The sequence below is a fragment of the Pseudoliparis swirei genome, chromosome 17, assembly GCF_029220125.1.
Source record: "Pseudoliparis swirei isolate HS2019 ecotype Mariana Trench chromosome 17, NWPU_hadal_v1, whole genome shotgun sequence".
Classification (NCBI taxonomy): Eukaryota; Metazoa; Chordata; class Actinopteri; order Perciformes; family Liparidae; genus Pseudoliparis; species Pseudoliparis swirei.
In genome coordinates this window covers 10,035,879-10,051,872 of record NC_079404.1, presented here as the reverse complement: position 1 = coordinate 10,051,872, position 15,994 = coordinate 10,035,879, and the positions used below count along the sequence as shown (strand labels likewise).

The 15,994-nt window shown below is 42.1% G+C and overlaps 1 protein-coding gene across 2 annotated transcripts in view; it reads left to right on the top strand.

Annotated features, from left to right (window-relative positions):
- The window catches only part of LOC130206860 (neurexin-1a-like), a 241,291-nt gene that overhangs the window by 96,232 nt on the left and 129,065 nt on the right, over positions 1-15,994 (top strand). For both annotated transcript variants that reach the window (XM_056435082.1, XM_056435081.1), the window contains 3 exons: positions 869-1,310; positions 6,828-7,211; positions 13,742-13,945. In XM_056435082.1, coding sequence (XP_056291057.1) covers positions 869-1,310; positions 6,828-7,211; positions 13,742-13,945 — 1,030 coding nt within the window. The remainder of the gene's footprint in view (positions 1-868; positions 1,311-6,827; positions 7,212-13,741; positions 13,946-15,994) is intronic.

Below are 15,994 nucleotides of genomic sequence, written 5' to 3'. Positions count from 1 at the left end.
GACGCACACTTAAGCCAAACCCTTTCTGGTTTACAGTGCATTCTTTGTGAATACATGTACATTAGATGTTTGTAGTTAATCACTTTTCTGAATTATGCAGTGTTACAATGTGTATGTTCATGCAGTCATTATTAACCCTTGTGTTGCCTTCCGGTCAATATGACCCGATTCAATGTTTAACCCTCCTGTTACCTTTATATTTACTAACATATTTTACCCTTGAGGTCAATATGACCCCAGCTATTAAAATCTCCAGAAAATTATTAGAATTAATATTGTTTTCCAAGTTTAAGTGTGAGGTACTTTATGTTTGTTTGTTGACTCCCGAAAGAACACCGACATTAAACATTGAATCGCGTCAAATTGACCCGAAGGCGACAGGAGGGTTAAATATTGAATCGGGTCAAAATGACCCGAAGGCAACACAAGGGTTAATTGCTTCCGAGAGGCATATCCATCATCTGCCCACTTGGATTGTTATCAGTAGCTGCAACAGGGGCCTTAATCAACGTTTTACTCCACACCTTAATCAAGGCAGTTTAGATGTATCCGCCTCCATCTTCCTTTCAACTCGCAATCCGATAAGATGCAACCGGATTATCACAATCGCCTTTTTAGATCCATGCGGTCTCTCCCTTCGCTGGATACTGAAGCTAAAAGGAAAATGGATTTCTGAACTGCTTACACCATGACCCAGACAGATTACACGATGCATGTGTTGTGAAGGCTTCACGTGGGAAGCAAAGAGAGCGGGGTGATGCTAGTGACATTTGGGGCAACTCGGACACCGTTCCTCACTCATAGGTGCAGTGTGACCTACTGTGTGTATGATTGTAGAATTCACTTTCTTACTCTACTCCCAATTCAGGTTGTGTACAAAAACAACGATGTGAGACTTGAGCTGTCCAGGATGGCCAAGCAGGGCGATCCCAAGATGAAGGTCCATGGCACTGTGGCCTTCAAGTGCGAGAATGTGGCCACTCTTGACCCCATCACATTCGAGACGCCAGAGTCTTTTGTCATCCTCAACAAGTGGAACGCTAAGAAGACGGGCTCCATCTCCTTTGACTTCCGCACCACGGAGCCCAACGGGCTTCTGCTCTTTAGCCATGGCAAGCCCAAGCAGCAGCCAAAAGATTCCAAGAATCCTCACACTCTCAAGGTGGACTTCTTTGCCATGGAGATGCTGGATGGCCATCTTTACCTATTGCTGGACATGGGCTCAGGAACCACAAAGACCAAGGCAGTCAATAAGAAAGTCAATGACGGCGAGTGGTACCATGTGGACTTCCAGCGAGACGGCAGATCAGGTAACTTTCCATCTGTAGACGATGAATATGTAAGCGAAAAATGATTGTCTCTTGCGTCATGTAAATACACTAATATACTATATCAGCAGTATGCAGAAAACCTCAGGATCAATTTGACAGTGGCAAATTGTTGGGAAACAATTTAACAACACATATATGCAACATTAAGAAATATACTACACATGCATACATCTGAAATCTGCAGAGGTCGAATGCTCATCAATGATATTAGAAAATGATCCAAAGATTTATTTTAATTTAAGAAATCAGACTGAATGATTCGGATATTTTTGCAGACATCTGCAGCACACTTAATGTAATAATCGTCAAGGCGTTCTTTTAAGCTGCTTTTCTGTTCTCGTCATTTGATTGTGTTTTGGATATTTTAGTTGTTTTCTTAATTTCTAGTGTGTTCTGCCCCCAAGGCCACGGCATACGTATGCATTTGCTTGTTTATACATATATGAATGATGATGAACTTGTCTGTAGCCTGAACAACTAGCATTTAATCCCACACACAATTTACATTCAGCAGGGACCTAGAGGACAAGCTTTCTGTGCCCAATCTGGATTAATTATTCAACTGCAACAAAAATACTTCTGCAGGCTCACAGTTAACTGTATGTGAAAAAAGATATCCATTACCAGATCAAGGCTGACACTACATCTACACCTAACATTATTTATTTGCACTGGATGCTTATATCCTTTTTCAACCATTTAAGATGGCAGTATTGTACATCAGCTGGCGGTATCTGTCATATTTTGTTGTTCCAGAGACGTATTTGCCCCCTCTACCGTTGTGTCCTCTAAGCTCCGGGTTGCTCTGCTCTGGTTCCTGTTGATTTGCTTATCTAAGCAGCAATTTGTGAGTGTGTGCTTAGAGCCAAGGCCCTGCAATGTCATGCTGCAAATTAGATATACCCCTTGACCATGTTTTCCACTCTATCTCAAGAGGGGGAAATTAGATTAACTGTTTCATTACCTCCCAAAGCAAAGCTGGGCTGTGGTCTCAAATGAGCTGTATATATTGTTAGAAACGCTATAGAACGCATTTGTTTGCTTTTCTCTCTCCAATTCTACCTTTTAGCTGCATGAATCATTGAGGGGTTTATTTAACAAATAATCAGTTTCATTTCTCTGGCTGAATAGAGGAGTGAACAATGATATACGTTCTGAGTGTCTTGGATTCAACTTAACATATTTGTGGAAGAAAAAGCTGCATTGACTTCTCAAATATCATAAATCTACAACATGTATTTATGGTAGACCAGACAATAAGAATCGCTGTCCAAATAAGATTGTGTTCATTATCTGTCGAGTAACCTTCCATCATTCACCCCCACACACTAATACGCACACACACACACACAAAAGCTATTGAACATCTTTTTTTTCGTCAGCGGAGCTCGCTCTGCTCGCTGTTCTCTCTGTCTACTCTGCCTACGTTTCCATGGAAACAGGAGGTGGTCTCTCCGAGGAATGAGACGGTTTCTGCACAGTGCTGTGCTGAGCTGTGCACTAATGACATTTCAGAATAACTTTTCCTTCCTTTGCTCAAGTCTTAGGCGTGAACACTTGTATATTAGAGTGTAAAAGGGACATAAGAAGGTATCTTTCATAAAATGACTTCCCATGTGAGGAGAGTAACAACATGGTTAGTGCCGCACAGTGCACTCACACACTGTATAAAGAGAATAAACAATTTTCTAATTTACCAGCACTATTTTATCTTTGCTCATCCTTTTATATTTAATTCCATTAATTTCTGCAAGTATGCAGTCCTCCTAAATCTAAAATCTTGCATCTCGAGATTTTAAGTGCACAAAGCACTATTGTTTGCAGTGTGTAATGATGTGTGCCTACCTCCTCAAATGGAAGCATTATAATTTGTGCAGGACCTTCCTACTGAAAAGGCCTCGTGTTATTTCCATTCCCACTAGATAAATGTAATTTTAATGATGCATTAAATAGCAGATTTGGGTAAATTTAGTTGTATAAAAAAAAAATCTGAACACACTACTTTAGTTATTGGTACATATTGATATTTGGGTCAAAGCCGAGCACATTTGGAGCTCTGTGAAATAAAGAAATAGTTTAATTTGTGGATGAACATGTTTGTGGCATGCTGTGCCGTGCTGTAATACCTTGTATGAGAGCCGGAAAGAACATAATCAATCCGCCAACACATTATTCAGTTTTATTGGATCACATGTGAAGCTCGGTCAAAAATACCAGCCTATCCTACCACCCAAAGCTTGGCTTTTATACACTCCAGCGGCCTTTTGTTGTACTATTCAATAATTTATAGAATTAAGGTCATTTTAAAGCACAAGAACATAATACATTATTCCCCTTGAGAGTGTGAGTCACGAAACATGTGGCACACTCTTCTTTTCATCTGTGTGTCAGATGTTTTATTAATACACACCACCAAATACATCACTCAAAATAAAAAAATAAAACTCAACAGCCAAACAAAATGTTCTGCAGCCGGGTCCTCTATGTGCATAAACTTCCTGCAGCCGGATAATGAGCCCTGCCCTATTTAGTTTAGCCGGCTCTTCCTGCAGGAAGCAACCCTGTAAATGGACTCTCGCTCTCAGACAGCATCTTCTAACCTCAATGCATTAGAGACGCTAAGAGACACTCTGCTTTTAAGTGAGGGCTACAGTGCCGGGAGTGCTGTGGGCCACTCATCAGAGACATTACACGGACATTGCTCTGTTGAAGCCCCACTTCCTGCCAGGGAATGCAACCCACTACTTGACACATAAACATGCACACACGTATAGTACACAAACGGACACATGCACACACACTCATAGTCACCCCCCCCCCCTCCCCCATCCCATCCCCATAGCCCACTCACAAGCCTCTCTCTCTACAGAGAATCCAATCACATAGAGAGATTTGGCCGTATCGCCCTAACTGGATTGTCGTAATCCCCTGTCTGACATGTTTTGGGGATGTGTGGTGGGGTTAGGGGACATCATGCCAAGTTGAGCCTGACTGCTGATGCAGAAAGTGTGAGAGAGATCTGAGCTGTCATTGGACCCATGCCTTGTGGTATAATGATGGAGTACTACTTATGGCTCAGGCCATGAAGAAAGAGAGGGAGAGACAGAAATGTGGTCAATGGGATTTAAAGTCGGCTAGAACGCTGATCTTCATCATGAGAATGCATCCTCATATATTGCCTGCATCATTTTAATCCCTCCTAAACGATACATCCTGCTCGTGTTTCACAAGATATTATTTTCTGCTGCTGTTCTCTTATCTGCTTTCTTATCTGTCATCATATACCCTTTTCTCGTCTTCTCTCCAGACATCTTTATCTCCATGTTCCCATCTTGTTATTTATCCATCTCCTCCTCTTTTATGCTCTGGAGCATTCACAGAGACACATCCCCTTCCCCTCTTGGCTATGAACAATGTTCCAAACATAGACAATCCTGCAATGTGTGTTATGTGCAACATGTGTCCTATGCTGCTAGCCTGGCGATGGCACATGTCCCCATGGGATTCTATACTGCCTTCTGTCTCAACATAGCTTGACTGTTTGAACAATTGCTTGCAGTACTGTGACAAGTGAGCGGAGCACTGTGAGCAGATGCCTGAAAGATGCTGACATCCTACTCTTGTCTCCCACTTACATCAATTTAGACAGACATGCTTACTGTTGATTTGCTGCATCCTTGTTTGCTGCTTACGACTGTAATACGATTGAGGTAAAGATAAAATACAATTTAAAGAAGATGACGACTCCAGACGTATTTACTTTTTCCGTTTATAATGCACAAAGTATTGTTCAACCCCAAAGATGTTTTGTGGTACATCTAATACCTGTCATACGGTGACATCTGACATATCTGGGGTGAAGACACTTCAGCTCTTCACAATTCACGCTGACCACACCGGTGCTCATTCTTCGGTCGGGCACCTGCTTGAGCCGAGGAAAGTTTCCTCGCTAATGAGTTTGATGTACTGAGCTCGTTAGCGATAACCTGAAGGGAGCTGTTCTGGCTGCGTGGCAGGTGGCCCTTGCCAAGTGTGCAAAGCTTAGAAGTCACAACAGCTGTGGCTGGAGAGAGCAGGGGCAGTGGGTGGCGACAGGAAACAGATGCCGGGGGCCAAGACCCTGAGAAAAGAGCTGGAACATGTTAGTGGGACCAGGTTAATCATTGTGCACTAGGTCCTTTGCTGTCTCTCTCAAGCCCTTTTGCAAGAAGGCAGACTCACCTTGGCTGTAAAGAACATGCATAACAAAGATTATTATTATTAGCTTATACAGTGATTTAATTAAGGTGGCAGCCTTTCTTCAGATTAAAATAATTGAAAAATAAAACGCAATGAGTTGCTGTGCTTTTATTAAAAACAGAAAAAAGAGATATTTCCCATATGTATAATTAATTGTGATAAGTACGTTCATGTGTCCTTGTGGAAGCTGTAATGAAACTTGAAAGGCCCCATTTAATGTTTAATGTGTCTCTAAAATGTGCCAGACAGCCCGCTGAAAATTAATGTGTGGTTTAGGGCTTGTTTCCCCAACATAAACACTTTGACTCGAAAAGTAACTTAAAAACCGCTTCATATCGGCCACGGCATGGATCTGCCACTCAAAATGCAAATTATGACTTTATGGCAATTCTATTTTTGAGCATCCTTAGTCTACGATTCCTCTGCCACTTTCCCCAGGCCTGTCCTGTGCGGATCTTCAACAGCAGTATGTATAGATTACTGCACGAGGATGCGGGCAGTGGAGGCAGCCACCATTAATTAAAGATCCACAATGGCTCCTGCTCCGAGAGTAACGGATCCATATACAAATGAATCACCCGGTCTGAGTCCCACAGTAAGGCCTTCCCTTTCCACAGCTTTACAGTCCAGTCATGTCCTCTGTTGTTTACCGTGCTCCAGATCGAGAATTAAACCTGAATGAGAGCGATAAATCATGGTGGGGAAACACACAAACTCTCATTGCAGGTTTAGAGGCAAACAGAGGGAGAAACCGAGTAAAAAAAAGTGCAGTCCGTTAATCAAGTTCAAAAAGATGGCTATGATGTTTTTTTATTTTGTATTTGTTTGGTTGGCTGAAATGATAGAGGGGACAACGCTTTTTCTTCTCCTCTCTTTTCCATTTTATGACCATTGCTTTATAGATAAAGGAGATTTATTATGGGAAATCCAAGGAAAATGGAGAGGATACTCTTAGGGATCCTAGATTAGGCTACTAATAGACTGGCCATCCCATGATTAATGTGTCTTATCAACACTCATCAGTCATTCTAAATGAAGAAAATCCTGACCTTGTCCAGATGGATAACACCAATTAAGCTCATTTCTTCATCAAACCACCTTTAAACGGGTCTTCTCTGTATGTTTGTCTCACAAAACGGCATATTGTGCTTTCTCGCACCTGCAGTCACAAATAGGTGTTACAGTCTTATGTGTCCATCTGATAAATAACTTCAGAGTTGTTGAAGAAATATACTTATGCAACTGTTATTTCTTTAGGTACCATCTCTGTCAACACTCTACGCACTGCCTACACAGCGCCTGGAGAAAGTGAGATCTTGGACTTGGATGACAATCTCTACCTCGGGGGTCTGCCAGAAAACAAAATGGGGCTGGTGTTCCCCACTGAAGTGTGGACAGCGCTACTCAACTACGGCTATGTGGGCTGCATCCGGGATCTATTTATTGACGGACAGAGCAAGGATATCCGGCGCCTAGCAGAAGTCCAGAAGGCCGCCGGGGTGAAGCCCTCCTGCTCTAAGGAGCCTCCCAAACAGTGTTTGAGCAACCCCTGCCAAAACAACGGAGTCTGTAGAGAGGGCTGGAACCGCTACGTGTGTGACTGCTCTGGGACTGGATACCTGGGGCGCTCCTGTGAAAGAGGTAGGACTTTGTTTATATCTCTTTTTGTCAACCCAGAAAATTGGACGTGGTGTCGTTTCTGTCTGCTTGGCATTACCTGGATTTGTCAGCGGGAGCTGTTGACGATTTAACACAGTGACACACTTCTGCCTCACTCTGTATTGTCTTAAGGTAGGCACGGGATTGTAAACCCGTGAGAATACTGTGAAGCAATGTCAAAAGCACATTTTGATTATATGCTCTTTAGGTGTCGTGTTCTTTGTCTAAAAAGGTCAGTTTGAAGAGCACAGCCAGAAAAAAGCATGCAGGTGGTCATTTTACGTCGGCTGAACATCAGCAGCTCTCAAACGGCAAACTGAAAGTAAAACGAGACAGAAAATAGAGTGTGCATGTGGAGTCAGACAGCCACAGAGAGACAGACAGAATGAATCAGGCATCGTAGAGTGTTCACTGCCTGATGTTGGACTGTGTTGAGTGTTAGGTGACTGAGGCACCACCGAGACGCTGCTGGTCACGTCCACCATGCACACTAGCTGTAAATTGGCTGTCTTCTGCTAACCATTTGGCTCATCAAACCACTCGCTCATGACCAGACCTGCTGCAGAATACTTATCCCTCCGTCCTCCAGAGAACAAAAGGAGGAGTGAGAGTCACACAGTGAACTCTTATAGCTGGAGCAGACGTGAACCTGACTCTGCAGTAGTTTATCACATGTTTTTTATGGGGACTCGTAATATTATAGTATCTCACATTCCTCAGTAGTATTTCATGTTGGTAGAGTTTTAGTTTATGGCATTATAACCAGTATGTGTTCCTAGTGAGAGGTACATTCTCTTGAAGATGTCATTGATGCCTAATCTGTAATATAGCAACAACAAAAAAACACCAGTCATAACACAAGTTATTCATTCAGCTCAACATGTTCCCACTTTTCTATCTGTTCAGGTTTAGCTTGTTAGCATTCTTGACCAGATGATTACACTTTGACCTCTTTGATAAAAACCTAGATAGATTAATTTAACAACCAGCTGTTTGATGAAGCCAAATCTTCACGAGCTAATATGGGCTGCTCTGAGCCAGTCATTCTTCGACTAAAATTAGAATTTCAAGCTTATTTACATAATCAGACTGAGTGAATGAATATGTTTTCTAGTTCATTGACTTAATAGATTTGTAATTTGAACTTCTCTTAAAAGCCCAGGATTAGGGTGTAATAGATGTATATTGATTCCTACCACTATTATTCAGTCATTTATTTTAACTAAATCCCAGTTGTTTAATGATTTGTTTATTTAGTATTTAGTTAATAATGACTTGTTTATTTTGTATTCAGTTAATAACAACAGAGAGCATCAGCCAAGGTGTATATTCACTCTAGGTAAAGCCACTAATTACAGTACATTTATTATGAATATGATATCAACACAGATGTCAACCATGACTAATACAAAGTGTACAATAAGTCCAGAGATGTTGGAACAGTGTGTATATATATATACATATATATATATATGTATATATATATACATATATATATATAGAGGTTTGAGCGATGGCAGCAATTGAGTAAAAAGCAGTTGACGTATGCATAATCAAGGCAAATGTCCAAAAGAGCCCAAGTACGTCACACTGTAAACGCGGCGTGAAGCATCTACACGGCAGGAGCAGGTTCTCATCGGGGAAACAATTTAATCCAGTTGGAGTGAAGCGCATCCCTCACAGTTACATGTGTCATCTATACATATGCTCGTGCTTTTCCTCAGTGCTCAAGTCACTAACCTTTCAAAAAGGATACTGCCTAAATATCCCGTTGGGATGTAGAACATGTCTGGCTGAGATCTTAATGATAGGAATCAAGTCAAATGGAAGCAAGCCCAAACGAACGTATATTCGTTTTGTATTGTTTCCTGGAATGAATTTAGTTTATTTGGTTATGAATGTCTCATGACATGACGACCCTTGTGAATGCAGTACTGTAGTGCTCAGACAGGAAATGAATATTTAAATTTGGTGAAAAAGAGAGAAAGTGAATCTCCTCCATCTCTGATGAATGTGTCATTTAGTTTTGGCTCTCATTCTCCACACGTGCACTTCCATTCTAGCTAATGAGTTGACAGGAATTAGGGCATAGTACACGAGGGAGATGGAGTGGGCATTGGATACAGATCACTTCACTTCAGTCAGATAATTACTTATCCGGACTGAGTGTTCTTGGACTGAAAAAAGATCAAATTCACTCTGACTTCATCTGAGAAACAAAAGCAGCGAGCATGGAGCTCCAAACTACTTCCCAAAAAGGCCTCCTTCCTCTTTACACTCAAGTATCTTCTGGCATCTTGGCTGCCATGTTCTCGCCTCTCTTGGATTCTCGATGTCTCTGCTCTATGTATGAAAGGGTGAGTGGAAGCAGTGGTATGGAGGATAGGCCATGGCATGTTGCCAGCTGTTTTGATGGCTCCAGATGCTGGTAGGATGAAGCAGGCACCAGCAGGCCGAGGAGCTTTCAAAAGAATTACCCCAGCTCTCACTTATCCATGCATGGTGTACCACCCAGTGGCAAAATATAGCAACTGCATACGGCGGTGGAGGAAGACGACGATGACGCCGAGTGGAAGGAACAGAAGGTGGAGCTTCAGAAGAGCACCGCGGAGCTATTTGCCCGATTTTAAGAGGTTTTAATTAAGCAGACAAAGCAATTTCCCCCCTTGCACCCTAAATGTCTTCCTCTTCATTGTTCCTCCGGTTGCTAATTAGCCCAAATATTAGTCAGGCGGTGTGAGGCTAAGGCAGCCCCCCAGATGGTGATGGTGTGGTAGGTGCGTTGCAGCACATGTACGTATTCCCTAACGAGGTATGACATGCTGGATTACAACTCTGACGGCACCTGCATTATACCACATGGAAAGTGGCTGCTGATGGATGTTTGCATACAGATAGCTACGATGAATAAATATAGATGCTGAAGATCAATATACAGGTCGATACACTATATACTCACTGTACACCACATGTGCTTGACACACATTAACATTATCCTTATCCGAGGCACAGGGCTTTGTCCTGCTGTTACTGCTCCCCAGCACAGATTTCATGAGCTTAAAATGGTCCTTGTTAAATATAGTAGTCGTGCACTTTCGGTCATTCTTCTAGAATACATCAATCACATAAAGTATGAATACATTAAATTGGAATATCTCATTGCAGGATTTATATTAGGTGGTGGATATCACACTCCAAAACATCCTCATTGGCAACATCCACTGTAGAAAACCATTTATTGAAATTAGCATAACCAGAAAACTGATTCTTTGAGCACATTTATTGCTTTTCAGAGCATAAAGCCATTTGCTATTGGCCCGGAGCTAAAGCCAAGAGGTGCAGAACGTTATTGCATAATTGTGAAATGCCCTGAAAGAGGAATATGGCTGAGTTTTAGCGTTAAAAACCCATTTTAGCCATGCCCTTTGACAACACGCTGTGTTATTAACCATTCAGCACACTTGAACATGGTCACAAATTGGAGAGAACTGGTCGTCTCATGCCTTAAGCGATGTACACAGAAGCGCAGAAAATTGGTTGAAAAAAATTACTAAGTGTGCTGTGGCTTGATTTTCTGAGAATATAAGCATGTGTTGTGGAATAGTTTGGTTAGGAGTCAAGTCGACAATCACATATTTATTCAGCACACAAACCTGAAGGAAACACTCAAAGTGTCTCACAGTCTTTGTCAAAGGGCGATATTGTATTTGTACATTATAGCTTTTTATGTGTCCACAGCTTCTTAGAGTGGGTCTTCTTCTTTAGACTGATGGCACAGCAAACACCAAAGCCTGAAGATGAACTTGTAAATCATTACCTGTAGTTGTAATTATCCTTTAATGATCTCAATGGGCTCAAATTTGCACTTGCTAAATCTTTACCATCTTGGCTGTCACATGTATGCCTGACATCACAAGCTGAAGATGCAGATTCCACTGCTCTGTAATGACACACTGATCCATTTTCTCTCTTTGTTCTCATTTCGCAGCCTTAATGAAGTTGCCCTTTGTACACAGGGCAGCAGATGTGATGCTGTTTCTTTATCTATAGAGAATATGTTTCCCCTTCTTTTGAAATCCATTCAACGCAGGAGGTTTTCACACGTTTAATAGCAGTGAGTGTATTATCTGGATTATGTATACTAAGATGCTTAAAGATGTCTGCAGTGAAAAAGACTTGGGCAGCTTTGAATTATTTATGATATCTCAGATCCATGAAAACATTTTCCAAAAGCCTTTGGCAGGTGTTTACTGGCAAGTTTTGAATTAGATTGGGCCAGGCGCCCCGATACTGCGGGACATCACAATCCTGAGACATGCAGCCGACAGCTCTCCCTTCCTGCAGAGCCTGTTCACTTTGGGGATGAGTGGAGGAAGAACTGTTTGTCTGGCTGCCTTTAGTACTCCTTCTTAGTAGTACAGCCTTATGTGTTACTTCCCTGCAGGAGGCCCCCCACCCAACCACTCCTTGGTTTCTGGTGAGAATCAGAGAACAATGTTTGTATTGTAACTGAATGCTTGGTTTAGTTGTGTATTCTTCCCCTCCCCCTGACTGCCTCCTCTTCAGCTCCAGCGTCAGGTCCTTTCAATTTATTTTGATATTAGACATGGAAGTGCCATTAAAAAATGACTCGGCTTCCAAGATTGGATTTTTGACGGGTGCTCACTTTGCATTAGGTAGTGATTCCCTCACATGTCATTCTCCGTATTTTAATATCTATCTGGACTTGGCAGAAATTCCCAAGAGAGATTTTCTAAAATTCTATAAATAAGCAAAGTTGACATGTTCTCTGTATTTACTCCAGTTGGGATTAATCTGATCTATTCTGTCTGAAAAAAGAGAATCTGGGCTAACTATGAGTGAAATGTTCTTTATATATAAAATATCACATCACTACCTTTCTTCCCCCCTTGATCAGTTTGTTTTCATCATAATGGAAGTCCACTGAACAGACTACATGCCTTTCATTCGGTAATTAACAAACTAGTCTTGTCACATATTTTCAAGTCCCATCTTCGCAGCATAAATAAACAAACACCTGAACAACATATGCTTACTCGTTATATGTGTGAGTGTGTGTCTCCAATATCAAGCACAGTTACATATCAAGGAAACCTAAAATACTCACCGCTAGAGTGCTCTCATTGGGTCGCCGTGCTAGCTAATTTAGCAGCGACAAACAAACTTTGTTCAAGTATTGGGAGATGGCTCCATTTCTGCTGGCATCTGCAGTGTCTAAATGCAGCTCTTTGCTTCAGCTGCCTGGCAGGAAGCAGTCAGTTTAGCAGTGAGAACTCGTTTGTCTACACGCCCCTGTCGTCTGCAGCATACCCCAGGAGGGCGTGGAGGAATTGGATTTGGGTGAAGAATGTGACGGAGTCATCCCAGGGGACGGATGTGACATTGGCTCTGTGTGAAGAGGAAGTGATGATGAGGTGGTGTGTGTGTGTACATTGGTACCCCATCGACCCCACCACTCTCCATCTCCCGTCCCTCCAACCTGGCTTCTTTTTATCTGTCTTGGCACTGCAGCTGCAGTAATGGCTTTGTTATTGGGTTACGGTTTAGTTACACTACCGGAAATGCTGTTACAACCCCTGCCAGCGTTAAACAATCTCCCCTGCATTTCTCTAGATGGCTGCCTAATGCTTTGAATAAATGCGCTCACCCAGAGCAGAAGCTCAATATTCAAGGTCCGCAAACTATTCGAATTATGTTGCTGTTCGTGTTTTTTCTCCCCCTCAGTCAATATCAATTTGTCCTTTTTGTAGTTTGTCACTGCTACATTGCAGATAAAAAAACGTGTGGATGTAAGAATTGTATATGTTTGTCTAGATATGTTCCTGTTTTATTTCACTACTGTCCTAGCGTTTGTCTACCTCCATTCTGTTTTCACTGACGGAGGCCACCACCTTAATTGGCCCAGAGAAAACTGGACTTGTGAGAGAGTTTGTGTTTGCCAGCCGTAATGTGATCCAATCTCGAACTAACTCAGTGAGCTTTGAATTGACCTATTGATTATTTTTTGGGGATTCATTTCGTAATATTAGTAGAAATCATCTGCAGTCCGAATTAGTTAAAAAATGCAGACCTGCAAAGCCAATGTCCTAGAAACACATCATCCAGAGACACAACTGGAAGGACGCCCGTAGTTCTCCCTGTTTGTTAACTTCATGCTGAAATCATTCTTCTATGAATGGACTGGATGACAAGTCAAGGCAGGCTGCGAGGCTTCCTCACTGCAGAGCAGTAGTAGTATTACCATTTGTCCAGAAGACACATAATAGGCTTTCACACTGCAATATGCTGACCTTCAAATGACACTTCTGAATTTGAGCATGTATTTAATGTTTAATAACTCCACCCTTAATGGATGCCATACATCAAGATTAAAAGTCACAACTTTAAATTAAAACCACAAAGGACTTTATTGAAAGCCCAAGTGCTCGTCGGTTCACTCAGTCCATTTTTACCGATCACTCATCTCGTTTCCCTCCTTCCTGTCTCTACAGAGGCGACTATCCTCAGCTACGACGGCAGTAAGTTTATGAAGGTGCAGCTGCCAGTGGTGATGCACACAGAAGCCGAGGACGTGTCTCTGCGCTTCCGCTCCCAGCGAGCCTACGGCATCCTAATCGCCACCACATCGAGGGACTCTGCTGACACCCTGCGTCTCGAGCTGGAGAGCGGCCGCGTCCGCTTGACTGTCAATTTAGGTAACGCCTCGGACATGCGCTGACTGCAGCAATCAAAGTCACGTGTCACAAACACACACACACACACACACACACTCTCTCTCTCTCACACACACACGCTGACACCATGTACATATTTTGAATAGAGGGAGAGGATGTGAAGACTTTCAATGGCAGGAGTCTGCGGCTCTCCGCTCACTGCCAGTTGAGCACACAGCTGCCGTTGCCCAGCAGGGAATGCTCGCCGCCCGCTCCATCAGGTCATCTCAGCTCACCTCAGATCAACATCCATACGTCTTGCTCTAAATGGATTGTTGTTTTCTTTCCTAGTGTTGTTATATAAGGATGCTAATAATTATTCAGAAGATGAGAATATTTATTAAATCACATCAACTCTTCTAATTTAGTGCTTAGCGATTATGACGCAGCCCTTAGTTGTGAGTTGGGGCCAATCAATTACCGTCCTAGAATACAGTTGATTGCACATGAATTGGCAACACTGTCTTAAATGAGCGCAGGACAAGATATGACCACGGCGACAGCAAAAAGAAAATTGAGGACAAAAAGAAAAACTGTGTGTGTGCTTATTTGCTCAGGAAAGAATCCAATGATGCCTGTGGAAGAGTTTGATATCTCTCAAAAAGAGCAATGCCGTGCAAATGATAGCCATCTATTTTCTCCTTTCCACTGGCTAAACAGAAATGGGCTTCCTAAGAGGAGCCGTTTAGCGATGCATACCAAGTAGGCCGTCTGCGTCTTCTATCGACCACAAGGAAGCATGTGTCCCACCGCGGAAGACAACAGCGCCACACACTGGAGGGGCTGACCAGTCAGATCACTGTGACTCCAAAAGGATGCCTTCAGATGAAAGCAACACGTCGCCGTGTTTTGTCTTCTTTTGTCTTATCTTTGACACATTTTTGCATTCCCCCGACCATCAGCCCTTGAAGCGGGTCTTCCCCATCCCTTCTTCAAAAAAAGCAGAGCATTCCCTGTGAGGGTCGGCTAGTGTCGGTCTCTGGCTGTTTGCGACCACTTTTCTGCTGTGGTTGACAACACACAACAGGCAGGGCCAAATGGGATGGAGGGGAGGGAGTTCGATGTGGGTCACCTTTCTCAGAGCACGACAAGAGCAGAGCCTTAGGAAACAGAGACGTTAAGCAAAAGATTCTGGAATAATGGAAGTCAATATGACATTACTGTGTGCTAGAAGATTAGTATGTTATTGTATTGGTAGTAGATACATTTAAATGGATCATTATAACTCATTCTTCTACTTGTAATATTAGTTCAATGGTCCTAATGGAGATAAATTCTTCCTACTTGAGATTTGGCAAAACAGCTTTCAGATTTAGTAAAAGTAGCTCTGTTAGTCAAACGTTTTGCTTTGAGATTTTCACATATTATCAAAGTATGTAAGAATTACCAGCATAATGAATTTAAAGTATGAAAAGCTGAATGAGTATTTAGGCTGAACTTAAAGTAATAGGATGACGGTTATCACTGATGCATGAACATTTAGCAGTGTTTTAGTTCATTCTGAGGTGGAGCTTATTTTAACTACTTTATATATATAGTTAGGTAAAATCTAGACTGCATCAGTGCACCATATTCAATAATGACCAGGTGTGTTTTATTTAAAGGATAATCTGTGAACTGACAACTATCTATTGCAGTCAGATTAAAGTAGTTGACTTAAAAGGCTAAAATATAGTGAAATGTAAAGTGGCGTAAAAGCTTCCTCCTGGCCCTGTCTGACCCTGACTGAAATCTGATGCTCTCATACTATATAGAAGATCATATTATATTGTATAGAAGATCATATCCTATTAACAGACATATCCCTGCTTGCAACATTTAGTTTGGTTCCATGAGAAAACAAAGCAATACGAACTAGAACGGGCACTCGGTAGAGCGCATACCTTCGCATATCACAAGATTGGGCATTGAATTATGAACATGTTGGCATTAGTTGCATGCCAATTGGATAAAAATTGACTGCTATGGTAAAAAGAAGATTTTGACCTTTTCATGACCTTGACCTTTGACCCGATTGATCCCAAAATCTAA